This window comes from Clytia hemisphaerica, unplaced genomic scaffold (assembly GCF_902728285.1).
Source record: "Clytia hemisphaerica strain Z4C2 unplaced genomic scaffold, Clytia hemisphaerica genome assembly, whole genome shotgun sequence".
NCBI lineage: Eukaryota > Metazoa > Cnidaria > Hydrozoa > Leptothecata > Clytiidae > Clytia > Clytia hemisphaerica.
The window spans coordinates 3,096,047-3,115,687 of record NW_027103286.1 but is presented as its reverse complement, the minus strand read 5'-3'; the positions used below and the strand labels follow the sequence as shown (position 1 = coordinate 3,115,687).

Below are 19,641 nucleotides of genomic sequence, written 5' to 3'. Positions count from 1 at the left end.
GAAAACAAGTTGGAATAAATAAAGAACGGATTTACAAAATGCTATGTCATATTTCCCGCTTTATCGAAGTTGGCGGTTTCTTCTAAATCTACATGCAAAACGCTATGGGCAAAATCGAAAGAGCATGAAAAACTGATCTAGAAAAACATCATAACGGTCTGAAGCGGAATCTGTTTTTTTTTTGTATGGACTGGCGGAATTTACCCAAAGTTTGGATGGAATTGTGAGATATAATTTCTAGAATCTTTGACGAAAAGCTCCAATTTCGGAATTTTGGCTCTCATTATGACGAAATTGGGTAAGGAAATCGAAAAAAGAATCAAAAGTTCTCAAAAAATGAGTGTATACAGTATGGATTATTTTATGGTAAAAATAGTTTATGTACAAAGCGTAACAAAACTTAAAAAAAAAGCAGTACCTAGATGTTAAAACGTTTGTTGTTGTTACTTCTAAAAATGAATTGGTTCAAACCTCACGTATTCAGACCCTTCCCAGCATGCAATTCATTTATTCCACTTTTCATTTTGATGTAACGTACATGACCTTGTGATATTCGTAAACTTTCTTTTGTAGGATTATAACTGAATCTGACTCCATCATATCCGTCACGAAGAAAAATGATGATTTGAAAGAAACTTTTCATATTCGTTTATTCACAAATATACAATCGCTAACATAATGACTTTCGGTTAAGTCTAAATTACCTCGAATGATTCATTTTCTTCAATCGGGGAATCGGGTTTACTTTCGGATTCAATCGAAGATTCCGAAATTTCATTTTTCTTTGCCGAAACCTTCTCATTCTTTTCGTCAGACTCATGATTCGTTTTTGGAGATTCTGGTTTGTTATCAGATTCCCCATTTGGTGGATTGGACTTATCCTTCTCGTCGTCTGAAGTATTGGAATTCTCCTCTTCGTCATTTGATAGATTGGATTCATCCTTATCTACGTTTAACGTATGGGAACCATCTTCGTCATCATCTTTAAAGGTTTCATTGATAACGCCTGCATCCCCATTTTTTACCTTCCCGTTCTCGCTTATGTTATTGTTCGATTCCGTTTTCCCGACTTTTTCCCCGTCTGTCAAATCGGTTTTGGATGGTTCGAATCCTGTCAATTGGGGTTCATTTATATCACCATTTGAAGTCGATCCGTTTGCCTCAGCGTCATATTCATGAATGGATTTCATCTGAAGATTGTTCTTACCCGATTCTGCGAAAAAAAGTCATTTGGTTAAAAATATTCATTTATTGGATTTCTCTTATAATTTTTGTCATTCTCATTGTATAATGTTGGACACTTGAACTATTAGAGATGCATGGCGCGTGGGGCCTGGCAATAACTCGCTTACGGCCTCGATATCTGACTTAATGAGATTTAAATCAAATTATAATTATAATTCTCAACGTCCAAGCAAGATCAGATGTGATAAATGGTCACTTAGTAACTCTCAGGATACGAGTTATCCAAAAATCTTTAATCCTTCGGATGATCTAAACTTTTTGAAGTTTTAAGTCTTAATATCACCATTGTTTGAGTATTTCTGTACGATTTTCTAAGAAATCGGATGTTTAAGAGTCCACGAAGCCTTAATATATTCCAAATATCAAAACCCTATGTTTTTATACAAAACGTGTGAGTAATGCGCTTCAAACCGTAAACGACGTTAATATCGTGAAGGGTTACCTTTTCGTTTGCAACAAATACACCATACGATGATAAGGAGAATCATGAATGCTAACAATCCGCAACCGACGCCGATCGCTGTAACCAAAACCTTCTTCTTTCGTTCTTCTTCACTCGTTTCTAAGACATGGTAGAAAGGGGATGATATGAGAGACTTGTAAAAGACTCAAAATGCTATTCGAGTGTTGAAAGTGTCGAAGAAAAAATGTTAATATTGATGCTGCTTAGGTGGCCAAGAAGGAGATATTTTTAAGTTTTCTCTGTGCAGATTGTATTTTTTCCTCCAACTGTCAACTTCCAAAGGAAGCAGTTGAACAGTAGGAAGTTTGAAACATACCGTATTTTCTTCACGAACTGCGAACTTCCGAAGGTGGCAATTTGAAAAATTTGCTAAACTGAATTGTGTGTGAAGGACTTACCTCCAGTTTCAGGGGGAGCACCTGTTGTTTCTTTCGGTTCCATTGTTGTGGTTGTGGTTGTTGTAGGCTCTGTTGGCTCTGGTGTCGTCGTGGTTGTCGTTGAAGTTGTGGTCGTCGTTGGTGTAGTGGTCGTTGTTGTCGTCGTTGTGGTTGTTGTTGTTGTTGTGGTTGTTGTGATAAGCTTTGGTGTGATCATCGGAGATTTACTTTCGTGGCCCCTGAAATCACCAACAACTTGTACAGCTTGTATGTTGTAAAAGTCATTTGCTGACATGGTATTGTAAGAGAAAGTGCTGTTGTTTTCCGTAGCGTTGAAACAATATTCGTGAGTGGTTTGGGTTGAGTTTAAATCAAATCTCATGAGAATGATAAAGTTGCCACTGTTGCTGTCAACGTTGTTCATAATGCTTGTGTCCTCTGCGAAAAAGTGTTCAGAAGATGAATTGTTGTTGGTTTCGTTCTTAACTGTTGTGTTTGTTGTTGGTACTGTCGGAGGATTTGTTGTGATATTCGTATTCCTGGTTGGAGCGATTGTTGTGTTGTATCGTGTGGTCGGTGCCATCCTTGTAGTTGTTGTCGTTGTTGTAGGGGTGGTCGTTGTCGTTGTAGTTGTGGTAGTGGTGGTCGTTGTAGTTGTAGTAGGTTGTTCGACATAGTACACGACAGCATAGGTCGCTAAACATGCCCCAGCATTTGTTGGCTCGAATTCAGTGGTGATACAGAAATTCTCTTTCTTCGATGAAACCGACTTCGGAGTTGGATCGACTGAAATTAAAAATATTGAGTATGTCAAATCAAATTTTGATCACATCATTAACGTGAATAAATTAGTGAGTGAAGCTCCTAAACCAATTGGGCGCCAAAATCTTCAAATCTCGATTTATAGAGTGGAGAGGTGACGAAATGATTGAAACATTGAAACTTAGAAAGAAGGAAAACAATGTCAAGATAATCTTCAACTGGAGTTTTAAAACTTACATCTAACACTCAATTCTGTTTCTTGGTTGATTTCGCCATACTCATTTGACGCTGTATATGAAAATTTCTTCCCACAATCTTCTGTTGAAATATCTTCTTTCTTTGCTTCGAATTTGTACGAATGTTTTGATACATTTGTCATCACCACGTCCAAGACTTCACCTCCAAAGTTGACAGTAACGTTCGGTCGAGGATTTCCGCATATATATCTGGTGAAGTTTAAAGTTTCTGTTGCGTTGATCTCGAGGTATGATAAAGAATCCATTGAAGGTTCGTCTTCAAGAGTCTCATTTTCACATCGCCCAGGTGCTCCTTTAAACGTAAAGACAGAAATTTCAAGAAATAAATCTTGTTGTTTATTGTGCACTTGCGGGATGGGGGAGAAGGAGAAAGCTCAAGGTAATATACAAAACCATGTGATAAAATTTGGGAAACTTCAATAAAATTTGCCCTCTTAAGTAGGTTAAATACTGTACTGTGAGAAATAATTTTTTTTTTTTTTTGGAAAAATATTAAAAGGAAGTGTAAAGGCTTGGGGACACGAGAAGTTTTATTCGCTTTGGTGCATTGCAACATGCTCCATCCCACCAACACAAGGAAGAAAGTGCGTGTCTCATGGTTTCTTTTTTTGTTTCATGGGACAAAAAGTGAGGGAAATAACCAAAAGACACGATGACATTGTCCCTGGGACAATGGAACAAAATTGATTCGAACCAATTTTGCTCCATTGTCCCAGGGACAAAAATGCGAGAAGCACAAATGTTATTAAAGTAAAAATGGGGTGGAGACACGAAAAAGCGTTTCAGGTTGGTGGGATGGAGCATGTTACATTGCACCAACGCGAAAAACTTCTTGTGTCCCCAAGACTTAAGGGTCCAGCCTTAAAGACTGCACACGTGCACATTGTTTTTAGGCAGCATATACATTATTTTCCATATCCAGTGCCAAATCCCTTTGGGGTATGTGTCTCTTTCGTTGGATATTCTTTTATTTGACGATTTATTTTGTAAAATAAACTCTGATTACTCACCTATGACTTTAACAATAGTGGAGTTCTCACGACCTACGAATGCACCTATTGCATTTGTGTAAACCAATCTCGATTTGATGACCATTCCATCTTCTTCATATTTCATGTTCTTGATCATCAAAGTCAAGCGCTGTTCTTCTTTCGAGAAGTCCATCTCCAATCGTTCACCGAATTTATTATCGTCTGCAGGCTTAACAAATACCAAAAATTGTCCATTTTTACCAAGAGTGTTGATTGCTCTACCAGTACCATCTCCGGCGTAAATATCGAAAGCTACGACATTGTCACCAAATACTAAACCTTGTAAGGAAATATTCATGGACAACGTTTGATTGAAATGAACTTGCACTTCACTCTGTTGAACGACTGGATTGAAAGATCCCTCCAAACCTTAAAAATGGAGAAAAATGAATGAATGATTTTATTTCTATGCTTCGTCACTCACTATAAGGAAACATTTTTGTATGCAAAAGAAACTTAACGAGAACTAAGTACGAAATATTTTAGCAAGTCTCGCCAAATTCATCAGAATCATTTCTTGCAAAAATTAGTTTCCTCAAGGTAATCAGTTTCTTCAGAACTAAACGAATGGTTCCAATTCTTTCGTCAGCCTTCACAGGTGTTCGGACGGCTAAGTTGGAGAAAATGAATGAATAACCTTCTTACCAATCACCAGCAACAAGATAATACCAATTATGGACGCTTCGTTCCTCATTTTCATTTCCATTATTATTATGTATTTGTTAGTTTTATTTCTTTCGTTTAGTATTCTAAATAAAAAGGAAGTGAAAAATAAATTTAAAAATATGAAAAATAATTGACATCCTGAAGTCGTTCGGAATCATAACGTGTCTTTGCCGTGCCTTGCTGTATCCGATTGTTTGTTGACAGTAATGGCGAAACCCAAGATGATCAAACGCTCATTGAACAACAAGGTAAATATGAATATATATTTTCTTGAACCGCCTTCTCTGTGTGTTTGTGTATAGAAATAAAATCCCTGTTTCAGTTCATGCAACCCTACCATAGTCCGTATAAAAAAAACCGGTCTCGAAGCCTTTTGTTTCTTTCCATTGTTTCTTAATTGAACTTGTGTTTGAGAAATTAGTTTGTTTTGCTCGCTCTTTGATTATGGTGATTAAATCTTAAACCAATCCCAAGAGGAATACTTGGTAACGTGATCTAACCTGAGCAAATCGATTTCATAAACAATAAGTTTCCAGACCAGAGTTTTTTATACGGACTATGCTAGTCTACTAAATGTAGTTTTTCCCTCAGTTGTGATAATTATTCCCTGCAAAATATTCTGCAATGAATTTTCAAACTTTTCAATTTTAATCCATAAACAACCAAATAAATGCTAAACCGAATCAAATTCATTAAATACATACAAACAATACACAAACTGACTTTCTGAAAGTCAAATATTATTACAATACATTGCTGCTTGGTAGCTAAATACAATGGAGTCTTCATAACTCGAACACACACGGGGGAACGCAAATTAGTTCGAGTTATGGAAAATTCGAATTATGGAGACTAGTTTGCAAAGCATTGTTAACTAAAGGAACCACCAAACTTGTTCGAGTTAAGGCAACATTCCAGTTATAGAGGTTCGAGTTATGGAGACTCCACTGTATAATAATCATCTTGTTGACTCGAACCATTGTCTTATTTCTGAAGAACAATAGTCGAGATATTTGAACTAGTAGCAGACCCACTGACACTCCCACCCTTCTTTTCTTTCATGGCAATAACATTCTTCAAATTCTCCTGTGAATCTACTTCAGTAACAGTGATCAATTTCGGGATCGTTTTCCCGCCAACAGTGAAATCACCAACATTGAAACTCGTTCCAGTCTCCTTGGTACCAGTCTTTTGTCCTACGCTTTTTGCAGCTTCTCCGGTCTGTTCCACCTTCTTGATTTTCCCGCCTCTTGTTTTGCTGAAATCACCACCGAAATTTGTCTCGATCGTACAGCTATCTTCAAAACCATGGTTTTTCTTCGATTTCTTTTCATCACTGTGTCTCCTCCTCGCTGGACTTGACTTGCCTTCTCCAAAGCTTTCTTTAGTGAAATCATGGACTCTTTTTCTCTTAGGGAGAGCACCTTGTTCTTCCAAGTACTCTCGGTCACATTCCTCCACTTCTTTGTCTGAAATAATTAAATGATTAAGAGATTGTTTCCCCTGAAAACATTGTTAATTTCCATGATTAACCACCTTACTTAGATTTGAGCGAAAGCGCAAAAGTTTAACGAAAATAATTCTCTAGACGTCTTGTCTTCGTCTTTTAAGAATCAAATATCTAATATTCAAATGGTGAATTGGTTAGCTAAAGCTAAAGCTCTAAATAGACCAAGTAGATTTGGGGGTTGATAGTCACCTGAGAGGTGAAAAGTTTTCCAGCTGAGTCATAGGATGCAAAAGCATTTTTGGGAATGGGATAGTGCAAGCTCTGCAAAATCCTTGACGCAGTCTTGCAAAATTCTGGAATCCAAACCTTCCATATGTGATGTTGAAAATTTTTTTGGTCCTTCAGAGCTTTAGCGTGTCGGAAGAAATTTTTACATCGAGTGCCAGATAAAGGATTCTAAGACTTTTGGAAGTAAAAGAAAAAGTCAGTAGAAGAATATAGTTGTTTTCCGTTTCATTCACTCATTCTCGATACCTTAATCTTTACAGATAGAAAGCATGATGACGATCAAAGCGATGACAGCCACGGCACCTATGATTCCACCAAACATGGCGATCACCAACTTCTTCTTGTCATCATCACAAGTGTCTTCTTCGTCTGAAAGGTATTAAATTATGTTTTAAATCAGGCTTTAACATTGATTTCTTTGCTCTCCAACCAAAACACAACCTTTAAATTCTACAAGAATAAATTTGGATAGCATTGAAAGGCAACTGTTCTTGTGCGATGAACGACTTTAAAAAGCACTATGAATAGTACATTGGCACAAATTTGTGTTTGATTTTCAATTGAAAATATCATTTAGAGCACTGGGTGGGTCAAATCTCCCACAAAGTATTTAAAAGTAAAATTTAGACAGAATTGAAAAGCAAATAAGGTACTTTTTTAATTGACGAACGGCTTTAAAAGATACCATGATTATCTAATACCTGGGTCCTTAGGTTTGGTCGTTGTGACTGATGGACTTCGCGTTGTATTCTTTTCGGCTGTTGTTGGTTGGATGGTTGTATTTTGTGGTTGTGGTGTTGTTTGTTGTGATGTTGTGTTGGGTGATCTCGTCGTTACTGCCGTTGTTGTTGTTGTGGTCGTGTTAGGGACTGGGGAGGTAGTTGGATTGGTTGTAGGAGCAGGTGTTAGAATTCGTACTGCTTTGGTTGTGGCAGATAGTGAAGTTTTGTTCCCATACTGTCCGAGGATAGAGATTGTCAATGAGTTTTTGAATTTATCAAGTATTGTGACATTGTCAAAACAGTACTCATATGTTGTTGTGTTGTAACTGAGTTGAAACGATTTTAATACGTTTTGTTGTGTCGTGTTGTCTGTAGTTGGTTGTAAAACGGTTGTTGGTGTTGTTGACAACTCTCTGTACGATAATGTTGGTTGTATAGATTCACCTGATATTGTTTGAGATATTGAGGTTATTTGACTGATCGATTCTGCTTCGATAGGTTGGACCATTGGCGTGGCTTTCGAATGTGTGCTTAAGGATAAAGATTTTTCTGTGTCTTCTTCTTCTTCCATTGGTGTGTCTATACTTTGTGATTGCGTAACATCTTGGTTCACAACAAATGCACGTGTGGCGTTCATATCTTCAAGCAATCGCAGTGTATACGTCACATTGCATAATCCTGGGTCGACCAGAGTATAATTCACCGTCAAACATTCCTCTTCTAGTTTTGCTGTCAGGTTTGTCGCTTTCGGATCGACTAAAATTACAAGGAAAATAACAATGGCTGTATACTGATTCATCGACTCTAACTAAACTTGCATTTATATTATGATTATGAAAGTCTGTTCTTCGTCTCGTATGAGATGTATGGAATGCAATGCTTTAGAATGAGGAATTTAAATAAAGCATACTCACAATCGACAACAAGGACAGTATGCTGGTGAATAGTTCCATATTCATTAGAAGCTGTAAATGACAAATTCTTTCCGCAATCTTCAGTTGAAATGTTTCTTAGTACTTCATACTTATACGTGCGATTTAATTTTGAAATCTCTGTTACCAAAACATTGAGCTTCTCATCTTCAAGCTTAAATGTCACGTTAGGTTGAGGGTTGCCACTCATGATCAAAGTCAGATTCAAAGTTTCACCAGCATCGATTTGATATTGCGTATTGTTCATTTTCAATGGTGATGAGTTTGCATTTGGTTCACCTTAAATAGTATTGGAAAGAGAAATTCATATGCAATGCAATCTTTCAAAACATTATAGATGGTGTCTAAAGATTTGAACTTTGGTTTCCAACGCCAATTGTTAACCTCGTATCCTGATAAAGTCTGACCCAAAAAAAATCACATTCCACACCCTTCAAAGTAGGCTAAAAGATTTTTAAGTCTTAAAATTTTTCCCTTTAAGATTATCTTTTCATCGAAGTGTTACTTTTAATTATATCGTTTCTCCTTCAAGAGCAACGTATCAAAACGTGCTGCCGAAAACTATTTAGGTTTTATTATTTGATATATAATAATGAAAGAATTCATTCTTACTAATAACTGATATGTTGGTGGCACTCTGAGCTGTCTTGAAACCCCCTTGTTTTCGTTGATTGATTAAAACTGACTCGATGATCATTCCATCCTGTTGGTATTGCATATCCTTTATGATGACAGTGACACGTTGCTCTTCTGGTGAAAATATCATTTCCAAGCGACCACCGAAAGTATTTTCTGGCTTAGGATACACCTTTTCTAGAGTTTCTGGTTTAACTCGATCCTTATCCCAATTATTGATAGCTACCTTACCAGACAAGATGTTAAATGCTATTATTGTGTCGCCAGTTGTCAGATTTTGCAAAGAAATATTCAGATACAAAGTTTCGTGTACATGAACTTGTACTTCAGCTTGCTGAACTATTGGATTGGAGGAGATTGCAGCTAAAAAAGAGATTTTGAAGATTTATTGTGGAGCTAAAAAAGATTTTTTTCTTTTTATAAATAAGAAATAGAAAATTCTTGCCCAGGCGGCTGTTTTTATTTTGTGGTTTATTTCCGAGATTTGGACCCGAAATAAAAAACGAACAACTAATCAGAGGTTCCAATGTACTTCTCATTGTGCTAACTTCACTAATTGGCTTAAAAGGGGCTTAAAATCAGCATTTTTTAGTTATTGTAAAATATATTACATAATTTTTCATAATTAGCATATTTCGCATAATTATCTTTTATCTTTTCTTTCTTTGTATATTTTTATTATTCTAAGATCACGTGATTATCTCGTGGTCTTCCATGTATTTAAACTTGTGAACTCACGTTTTTGAGTAGTTACTTTTCATAATTATCTAAAGTGAACGGAAGAAGCATGTAAACTAATAAATCAAGATTCGACTATTATTGCTAAAGACCGACCAGCTAAAATACAACCCTCTGAAACCTAGGGACATCAGGTTTTTACATGGCGCACCGATTTGCTGATACAGAACCCATCTAAAGATCATTGGAACGGAAGCAGATCAAACTGGAAAATACGTCAGGAGTTGAGGTATCGCGTTTCCTTCATCAGTTTTGATATTAAGGGCTCTGACCATAGTGAATTTTTCATATTTGCCGTGTTTAAAATGTGTTTTCTGACTGATGTAACCAACAAAACTATAGCATATTATACATTTTCTGTTAGACAAACTATTCCTGAATCTGAAAATTCAAAAATTTCATTGAAAAAATTTGATGAAAAAGAAAATGAAGACTTTTGCGAGGAAGAGTATTTCTACTTTGAAGAGCTTAGTTTCGGCGAAGAAAAAACATTTTTAAAAATTTTTCGCAGTAGATAGTGTATCTTTTACCAAACAATAAAAATTTTTGCGGAAAATTTTTGTAAATGCTTCTTTGTCTCGAAATCTTCAAAATAGTGGTTTTTCATCAATTTTTCATCTGGATTTTGCTTAAAAAACATTCATAACTTTTGACACATCTTTTTAGAAAAATTTTCCGCAAAATTTAAAATAGTTCAATTCTTTGCGGAAAATTTGAAAAAAGTTCGAAACAAAAAGCTTAATTACCCATTAAAACTTAGCACTTTTTATAAAAGAAGGTGATGCAACATATTATTAACATCTTTTTAAAGTTCATAACGTCATTTTTGCAATTAAGTTCTTAATTACTCTTAAGGGGGGTTGATTAAAAAGCAATTTATAAAGGCAATTCTTTAAAAGTGTTAAAGAATCTAAAACATAACTTTTATATTCAGATACTAAAATCTATTTTCTGACTATGGTCAGAGCCCTTAATCTTTGAGTCTTAGCGGTATTGAAGGCCATAGGCTAAGTAAAGGTTATTGCTTTTGTTTTTATTGAGTCTTTCTTTTCAAATTTTTTACATTTTCTTCTTTGCGTGTTATTTTCGCTGTGATGGTCTTGGCTTAGTAGTCGTTCTTTTAAATTAGTCGAAGGATTTTTAAAGTATTTCTCATATAAATTTTCAACGTCTGTGGTACGGGAGAGTTCTTTTTAAGGGCTCTGACCATAGTCGGAAAATTGATTTTAGTATTTGAACATAAAAGTTATGTTTTAGGTTCTTTAACACTTTTAACAAAGAATTGCCTTTATAAATTGCTTTTTAATCAAATCCCTTCAGAGTAATTAAGAATTTAATTGCAGAAATGACGTTACGAACTTTAAAAAGACGTTAATAATATGTTGCATCACCTTCTTTTATAAAAAGTGCTAAGTTTTAATGGGTAATTAACCTTTTTGTTTCAAAATTTCTTTACACTGTCCGCAAAGAATTGAACTATTTCAAATTTTGCGGAAAATTTTTCTAAAAAGATGTGTCAAAAGTTATGACTGTTTTTTTAAGCAAAATCCAGATGAAAAATTGATGAAAAACCACTATTTTGAAGATTTCGAGACAAAGAAGCATTTACAAAAATTTTCCGCAAAAATTTTTATTGTTCGGTAAAAGATACACCATCTACTGCCAAAATTTTTTCAAAATGTTTTTTCTTCGCCGAAACTAAGCTCTTCAAAGTTGAAATACTCTTCCTCGCAAAAGTCTTCATTTTCTTCTTCATCAAATTTTTTCATTGAAATTTTTGAATTTTCAGATTCAGAAATAGTTTGTCTAACAGAAAATGTATAACATGCCATAGTTTTGTTGGTTACATCAGTCAGAAAACACATTTCAAACACGGCAATTATGAAAAATTCACTATGGTCAGAGCCCTTAAATGATAGTGTTGTTGCTGAAATTTGGTTTCTTCGTGCATTTTTGTGATTTACGGAATTTTTAAACTTTTTATTTGTTGCCCTCGTGCACAAGTTAGTGTTGAAAAGGAATTGTCATAGCGTGCTTTTTGATGAATTGGTTCGGCAGCTGTCTTTTGAGTGAGAGACATTTTGGTGAGTAATTTTTTTAATTGCTAAAAGCTTTGTGTGATTATTTTATGAATTGAATTTTTCAGCCGTCTTTATTTGAGTGCTACATTTTGGTGTGAAAACTTTCCTTTTTCGGAAGCTTTGATTATAATTGATATCAAGCACAACTGTCCACTGGTTGTTTATTGTTTTTACCATTTTCATTCGTGTGTGAAATTTTTTACCGGTTGTTTTTGAGCCTGGTGGACATTTTGAGAAAATTTAATCACGTGATATTTTTGAGTCTTTTTGCATACTTTTAACTTTTGACACGTGTTTTACGAATTTTTTATAAGCACTTATTGGTGATTTTTTGACAAAATTTTGTTGCGTTTTTATCTGATTGAGTAAAAGTTTGACGTTTTGGTATTTGGGAGAATTTATAAGTTATTATGGCTGCTGCTCTTGCGAGAAAGAAAGCAAGGAGAGAGGCTTTCAGGACTAGTCTCAAAGAGATTATTGAAGAAGCGAATAGAGAGCTAGTAAATGAAGATTTGGGGCAAGCTAAAATGGTGAGTTTGAAACAGAGAATGGAGACTTCTAGAGAAGGACTAAGTACCTTAGATGACGAGATTGCCAACAGTTTAGACGCTGAGGAAATTCAGCGGGATGTTCTTGACAGTATAGAAGCAGTCAAGCCGACGTACGAAATATTGGCTAACCTTCAGTTTCGACTTGAGAAACTTCACCTTGAGACCATGAAAGTTTCTAATTCTGTACCTGAAAGAGCCAATAGTTCTGCTTCGTCAGTGACAAAGTCTTGTAGGTTGCCAAAGTTAGAATTGCCGACTTTCAAAGGAGATGTTTTGAAGTGGAGAGGCTTCATTGAACAGTTTAGCAAGACTGCGTAGATGATGACGAAAGTTTAAGTGATATTAACAAGTTTATTTATTTGAAGAGATATTTGGGGGGTCAAGCGTCGAATTTCGTTTCTGGTTTGTCCTTAACAGCTGCTAATTACAAGGAAGCACTGTCACTTTTGGAAGGTAGGTATGGGAATCACCAAGTTTTAATTTCAGCTTACATGGAGTCTCTTTTGAAATTAAGAAAGGTTGACAGTATGTTAGAGACAGAAAGTTTGAGAAAATTAGCTAGTGATGTGGAGAATTGTGTCAGAAATTTGAGGTCTATGAACGTAGAAACTTCCACATATGGTAGTCTTTTGATTCCGATTTTGAAGGAGCGACTACCAGATGAGTTAGTTTTCCACATTTCTAGATGTTTTGAGGATGAAGTTTGGACTTTAGACAAGTTGATTGAATATATGAACAAGGAGATCAGAACTAGTGAGAATTGTTCCTCATTCTTAGGTGGATCTTCATCGTCTCCTTCGTCCAAAGGTAAGTCTACCACATGGAATCTTTTCGGTGGTATGAGTGAGGATGTAGCTGATAAGTGTGTTTTCTGTAGTAAAGATCATGCATCTCACAAGTGTAGAAAGGTGACTAATGTCAAGTCCAGGACTGACATGTTGAGGAGAGATAGGAGATGTTTTCTCTGTTTGAAGAAAGGTCATCAGAAGCGAGAGTGTAGAGTAAAGTATATTTGCAGGAATTGCAATGGGAAGCATAACATTGCAATTTGTTTTGGAAAGGGAGACAGGAACGAGAGAAATCGAGAAAGAGATAGAGATAGAAATCGTGGAGGAAGAGATCAAGAGAATAGAGTCAGAAATGGTGATCGAGGTGGAGAAGACAGAGAGAGAGATCAGGATGACGGAGAGTCACTAGAAGAAATTCAGCAAGGTCTTGTTATGTCAGCCAGAGCAGAACGCGAGTCTATTTTGTTGCAGACAGCTACAGCTTATATTCAGGATAAGTGTAAGAGACAGGGGAGTTTTTCTAAGATTTTGTTTGACAGTGGCAGTCAAAGGAGTTTCGTGACTCAAGCGTTGAGAGATAAGTTACAGTTGAAGTCTGAAAGAAAAGAGAAAGTAGTCATCAAGACTTTCGGTGAGGGAGACAACAGCAAAAAAGTTTCCAAGTTCTTGGATGTTGTCACGATCAAGGTTAAACACAAAGGCCGCAACTCTTTCACAGCTGTTGAAGCACTTTGTGTCCCGAGGATTTGTGGCTCGATATCCAAGGTCTTTGATCGTTCAAAATACGATCATTTGATGGATTTAGAGTTGGCGGATACCTTTAATGCGGTTTCAATCGATTACCCAGTTGGTGTTCTTGTCGGTATTGATTTTTACCATGACTTTTTCTCCGGTAAGACCAAAACAGGTAAGTCAGGTCCAGTTGCGTCGGAGACGGTCGTTGGTTGGGTTTTGAGTGGAAAGGTTAAGGCAAGGTCAAAAGTGAAGAGGATAGTTATTGTTTTTTGAACTTTAGGTGTTCTGTTGAAAGTGATTCGGATCGACAGTTGAAGGAGTCTTTGGATCGTTTCTGGGAAGTTGAGAACATTGGTAGGAAAGATTGTGTGGTACACCAGTTTGAGCAAGATATTGTCCATACAGGAGAGAGGTACCAAGTGAAGTTGCCTTTTAAGCCAGATCATGATACTATTCCAGACAATTTTAAGACTTCTGAGAAGAGATTAGTTTCCTTGAAGAAGAGACTAGAAAAGTCAGACTTGGTAAAGAGGTATAATGAGGTTTTTGAAGAGTATAAGAAAGAAGGTATTATTGAGAAAGTTCCTGAGAATGAGATTTCTGCAGAGGTAGGTAAAGTTCACTACTTACCTCACAGGCCAGTAGTGAAGGAAGATAGAGAGACAACCAAGATCCGTGCTGTTTTTGATGCTTCTTGTGGTATAAATGGTCCTTCTTTAAATGAGTGTCAGTATTCTGGTCCTAATTTGTTGTCGAAGGTGTTTGATATGTGATTCGTTTTCGTTTGAACAAGGTTGCTATTTTGGCGGATATTAAGAAAGCTTTTTTGAACATTGAGGTTTTGACGAGCATCGTGATTTCTTTCGTTCGTTTTTGTGGTATGATTTTGAGTCGGATGGTGATCCTAAACTGGTTGTTTTTCGTTTTATGAGAGTCGTGATGGGATGACTTCAAGCCCCTTTTTGTTGAATGGTACTATCAAGCATCATCTGGAGAAGTATTTGTCGACTGACAAGGATTGATTAAGCGTCTTATGGATGATTTTTATGTGGATGATCTTGTATCCGGTGTTGAGAGTGGTGAGAAAGGTAACAGTTTTTGTGAGAACATCTGAGATTATCAAGGATGCTGGTATGGAGTTAAGGAAGTGGGTGACAAGTGATCCTGAGTTGAGAAAGCTTTTGATTGGGATGCGGAGTTTGTCCGTTTGAAAAGGTTTTAGGAGTGAATGGGATGTAGTGATGATTGTTTTGTCTTTGATTTTAAGAAGTTTTCTCGAGATGTGTGAAGGTTAAAGTTGACTAAGCGGAACATTTTAAGTGTTTCTGGCCTTCCTTTATGACCCTTTGGGTTTTATTTCGCCAGTAAACGGCTAGGATCAAGTTTCTCTTCCAGTTGCTCTGTAAGAGTAAAGTTGGATGGGATGATGATGTATCTGAGGAATTAAAGAAGTATTGGGTTGATTTTCTTGCTCTTTTGAGGAATATTGGTACTTTGAAGTTGCAACGGTTTGTTCTTACTACTGATTTTGTGAGTGTTCAACTGTGTGGGTTTTTCTGATAGTTCGGATGAGGTTTATTGTGCTGTAGTTTATTTGAGATTTGTTTCGGAAGGTGGAGTTTCGGTGAATTTTGTGGTGGAAAGACAAGGATAGCACCTTTGAAACGTTTTGGGTACTCCTAGGTTAGAGCTCCTTGGATGTCTTTGTTGTCTGATCTGTTATCACAATGTCGTTCAGCCTTTCATGGGAGGGTTGACATTAGTGATACGTTGTGTTGGTCGGATTCTGGATTGCATTTGTGTTGGATCAAAGGTAAGGAGAAAGATTGGAAGCCTTGGGTAGAGAACAGAGCGGTGAAAGTACGAAAAGTGGTTGATAGAGACAAATGGTTTCATGTCAAGAGGAGGAAAACCCATCTGATTTTCCTACTCGTCCTTTTGAAACATATTCTGAAATGTGGGAAAAAGGACCAAGTTTTCTTTTAAATTCTCCTTGAATTCTGAGCCTTTTGAGTGTCATAACCAAGCTATGCTGGTGGAAGTTATGAAGGAGAAGCGGAAAAGTGATTTAAAAACTCTAACCTTAGCATCTGTTGTCGAGAACAAAAGCAATAATTCTTTATTTAACGTGGTTGACATTACTCGTTTTGGTTCTTTGAAAAAGTTCATATCTGTTGTGGGTTATGTGTTCCGATTTATCAACCTAATTCCAAAAAGAAACCACCAATATGGATCAAACTCTGTCACCAGAAGAATTCAAAGATGCACACGATCGAATCATCAAGAAGAACAATACTTCATCAAGACAGACGCTTCTTTTGACAAATGAAGACATCATTGAACCTTTATGAAGACGACAACGGCTCTTACGGTTAAAAGGACGTTATGGCACATCTCTACCTTACGATCAATCGCATCCAGCAATCATCAGGAGAGACGGACACCTCAGTCAACTCATTGTGGAAGATGCACATAAACGGACGTTACATCACGGAGTTGAAACAACATTGGCATTCGTGAGACAAAGATATTGGCTAACAAAAGGAAGAAAACGTGTAAAAGACATCCTTCGAAAATGTACGATATGTAAGAGGTTCAACCAAAGAACTTTTTTACCTCCACCTACAGCAGATATTCCGTCTTATAGACTTGAGCGTATTTTGCTTTCAACACACTGGTTTGGATTTTGTGGACCTTTATACGTCAAAGAAAAATGTGTGAGAACTCTTTTTCTAAGGTCTATATTTTTGCTACTGACTTGCGCGACTAGTAGGGCGTTGCATTTAGAATTAGTGCCTGACATGGGTGACGAGTCTTTTTATTCGTGGAATCATCGTTTTTTCGCCCGGAAGGTTATCCTGAACTGGTAATTCATGATAATGCAAAAACTTTCAAATCACGCGAAGTGAAGCACTTTTTCTTGAAACAGGGCATAAAACAAGAATTTATATTGGCTTTAGCCTTGGTGGGGTGGTTTTTATGAACGCCTTAGTAAGAAACGTGAAATCATCACTACGCAAAATCCTCGGAAATTCTCTTCTAGTTTGAAGAAGTTTCTACCTTTTTATGTGAAATCGAGGGTACACTGAACTCACGCCCTCTCAGTTACTTGAACGAAGATGACATTGACGAGCGCTTACACACACTTTTCTTTACTTTATGGCAGAAACATTTTATCGAAAGCGAAGTTAAACAAAACTCGACACTTTTCCAACACACAAGAAACTTTTAAAACATATTTCTTCTTTNTTGATTAGATGACGTGAACGTCAGCTTGAGTCTGTGTGCGACGGTTTGTTGAGCGTCAGCAACGATTGGTTAAATGTCGGACGACAGTTTGTTGAGTGTCGGCGACGATTGATTTGATGTCGAACAATGGTTTGTTGAGCATCAGTGACAGTTGACTTGATGTCGGATGACGGTTTGTTGAGCGTCGGCGACAATTGATATTTGTGCTGTTTGAATGTGGAATTATCGGACACAGGTGTTCGTAACGTTATGAATTGATTGATATTGAATGTATCTTCAAACTGAAAAATAAATTTGATACAAATTGATCTAAGTTGATAAGTTAAAAATTTGATTGAAAAACTTACTTTAGAAAATTTGAGTTGACAAAGCCTTGATATAAAATAAAGTTTAGAAAATATTAGCTTACCAGCCGGCCAAATGTGAATTGATATGTGAAAATAATTCCAAATGGTTCAATGTAAATGTAAATGTAAATGTAAATATTCAAATGATCAATGCAAATGTTCAAATGAATGTAGAAAACTTGATTCAAATCTATTCACTGAGTTCTTGAAAACATTCTGATCTCTTCATACCACACTCACGCCTTATGATATGTGATTGAATGAGAGTGATATCTATCTCAGATCATCTGCCACAGTTTTGCTTCTTTCCCTCTCTAAATCTCGATAAAATCTTGGACGATGGGTCATATTTTCGGAAAGATTGGAGTAAATTCAACGAAGTCAACTTTATTCTAGAATTCCTTGAGATTGATTGGAACACTCTCTTTGAATCTTCAAATCTCCATCCTAGTGAATGCTTTGATACATAACATCAAAGACCTTCTGGAGAGACATATTCCCACAGTCAAACTTACCAAAGACCAGGTCAAATCTAAACTTAAACCATGGATCACTCCTGGAATTGTCAAGTCAATTTCCAAGAGAGTTTTCTACCAACGAAAATACTTTAAGACTAAGAATGAGAACTACAAAATTTTATACAAACGCTATAGAAATTCTATAGTATCTCTGAGTAGAAGAAGCAGGTCATCTACTTTACTAAATAGACACTCAAAAAATATGAACAAAGTATGGTCCGGGGTTAGAGACATCATTTCATCAAGGACTGGGAAGTCCTCCTCTCCAATATCAATCTCAATTGGAGACAAAGTATCATCCAAGCCTGCCGAAGTAGCTAATTCTTTTAATGATTTCTTCACAACTATAGCTGACTCTATCAGAGACAAGATACAGCCAGCCAACCACCACTTCTCAAGCTTCATGAAAAACCCTAACCAAAACTCAATCTTTTTCACACCCTCAACACCAGAAGAAATCAGTAAAATAATAAGCTCCTTCTCACCATCTAAATCATCAGGCCCTAACAGCATTCCTGTTAAGATACTCAAACTCTAAATCAAGACTATCTCTCAAATCTCTTTTTAATCAACAGTCCTTTGAAACAGGAATATCCCTCCGCCTTAAATCTTAAGGTTGTCCCTGTTTTCAAAAATAAGGGTTCACCACTTGAAGTCTCTAACTACAGACCAATATCTTTGCTGTCAAAATATTGAAAATTTATGAGAAAGTTGCTTACTCCGGGTAATAACTTTCTCAATCGCTACAATCAAATACTCTAAACAATTTGGTTTTCGTAAAGCTCATTCAACCCATTACACCCTTCAACATTACGAGCGTATAAGGGAACGTCTTGATAAAAGGGAATTTGCCTGTGGTGTATTTGTTGACCTCCAGAAGGCCTACGATACTGTTGACCACGAAATTCTTCTTTCCAAGCTCGACCATTATGGAATTCGTGGTACTGAGAATGCATGGTTCAAATCTTATCTTTCTGATCGCTCCCAGTTTGTCTCTCTCTCTAACTCACAATCTAGATTGCTACCAATCAGACATGGGGTACCTGAAGGTTCAGTCCTTGGCCCTTTATTATTCTTAATTTACATCAACGACCTCCATTCATGCATTAGAACATCTGAAACCTACCACTTTGCTGATGATACTCACCTCTTAAACTTTGCTGAAACAGTCTGGTCCCTCTGTGGAAGAGTCAACGCAGACCTCAGAGTCCTTGTCAGCTGGCTCAAGGCTAATAAAATCTCTCTCAATGTAAGTAAAACCGAATTTGTTATCTTTCACTCTCCATGGAAACTTCTTGATAGTATTCCTCGTCTCAAGCTAGCAGGTCAAATTCTGACTCCGAGCAAGTGGGTCAAATACCTTGGTGTTTACCTTGACGAACATCTGAACTGGAAACACCATGTCTCTACTGTCGCTACAAAACTTCGCAGAGCAAACGGAGCACTGTCTAAGATTCGACATTTTGTCCATACAAAAACTCTCATCAATATCTATCATGGTTGTATTCGCATCTCATGTTAGATATGCTGCACAGATATGGGCTCTGTGTGACAATACAGCGACACACAGAATCCAAGTTTTCAAAATTCTGCAGTAAGAATTATGCTTCACGGTCTCGGGTTTCGCTATCCTCTATTAAACATTAGACGTACTCAATGTTTTTGACCAAGTCAAAATCATGAACATTATCTATGTTTATAAATACTTCAACGCTAGCCTCCCCATCGAGTCCCTCCAAAATTTAACATTTGAAAAAACTCAGCATAAGATTGAAACTAAGGACAAATTCATTGAGCTAATCTTT

At 36.6% G+C, this 19,641-nt stretch overlaps 3 protein-coding genes across 3 annotated transcripts; 1 reads left to right on the top strand and 2 right to left on the bottom strand.

Annotated features, from left to right (window-relative positions):
- Positions 1 to 319: 319 nt before the first annotated feature.
- Positions 320 to 4,842, bottom strand: LOC136808585 (uncharacterized protein DDB_G0290587-like). Its single transcript, XM_067065119.1, has 6 exons — positions 4,781 to 4,842; positions 4,115 to 4,504; positions 3,085 to 3,396; positions 2,107 to 2,871; positions 1,688 to 1,807; positions 320 to 1,213 (listed from the first exon to the last, which is right to left on the bottom strand). Exons 1-6 carry the CDS (start codon positions 4,839 to 4,841, stop codon positions 696 to 698), a joined length of 2,166 nt encoding a protein of 721 aa, XP_066921220.1. The 5' UTR covers position 4,842; the 3' UTR covers positions 320 to 695.
- Positions 4,843 to 5,986: 1,144 nt separating this feature from the next.
- Positions 5,987 to 8,060, bottom strand: LOC136808575 (probable serine/threonine-protein kinase mkcB). Its single transcript, XM_067065108.1, has 3 exons — positions 7,241 to 8,060; positions 6,786 to 6,908; positions 5,987 to 6,270 (listed from the first exon to the last, which is right to left on the bottom strand). The coding sequence occupies exons 1-2, from the start codon at positions 8,058 to 8,060 to the stop codon at positions 6,787 to 6,789; spliced, it is 942 nt and encodes a 313-aa protein (XP_066921209.1). The 3' UTR covers positions 5,987 to 6,270; position 6,786.
- Positions 8,061 to 12,690: 4,630 nt separating this feature from the next.
- On the top strand, positions 12,691 to 16,073 carry LOC136808565 (uncharacterized). Its single transcript, XM_067065096.1, has 3 exons — positions 12,691 to 13,894; positions 14,182 to 14,421; positions 15,940 to 16,073. Exons 1-3 carry the CDS (start codon positions 12,691 to 12,693, stop codon positions 16,071 to 16,073), a joined length of 1,578 nt encoding a protein of 525 aa, XP_066921197.1.
- Positions 16,074 to 19,641: the final 3,568 nt, after the last annotated feature.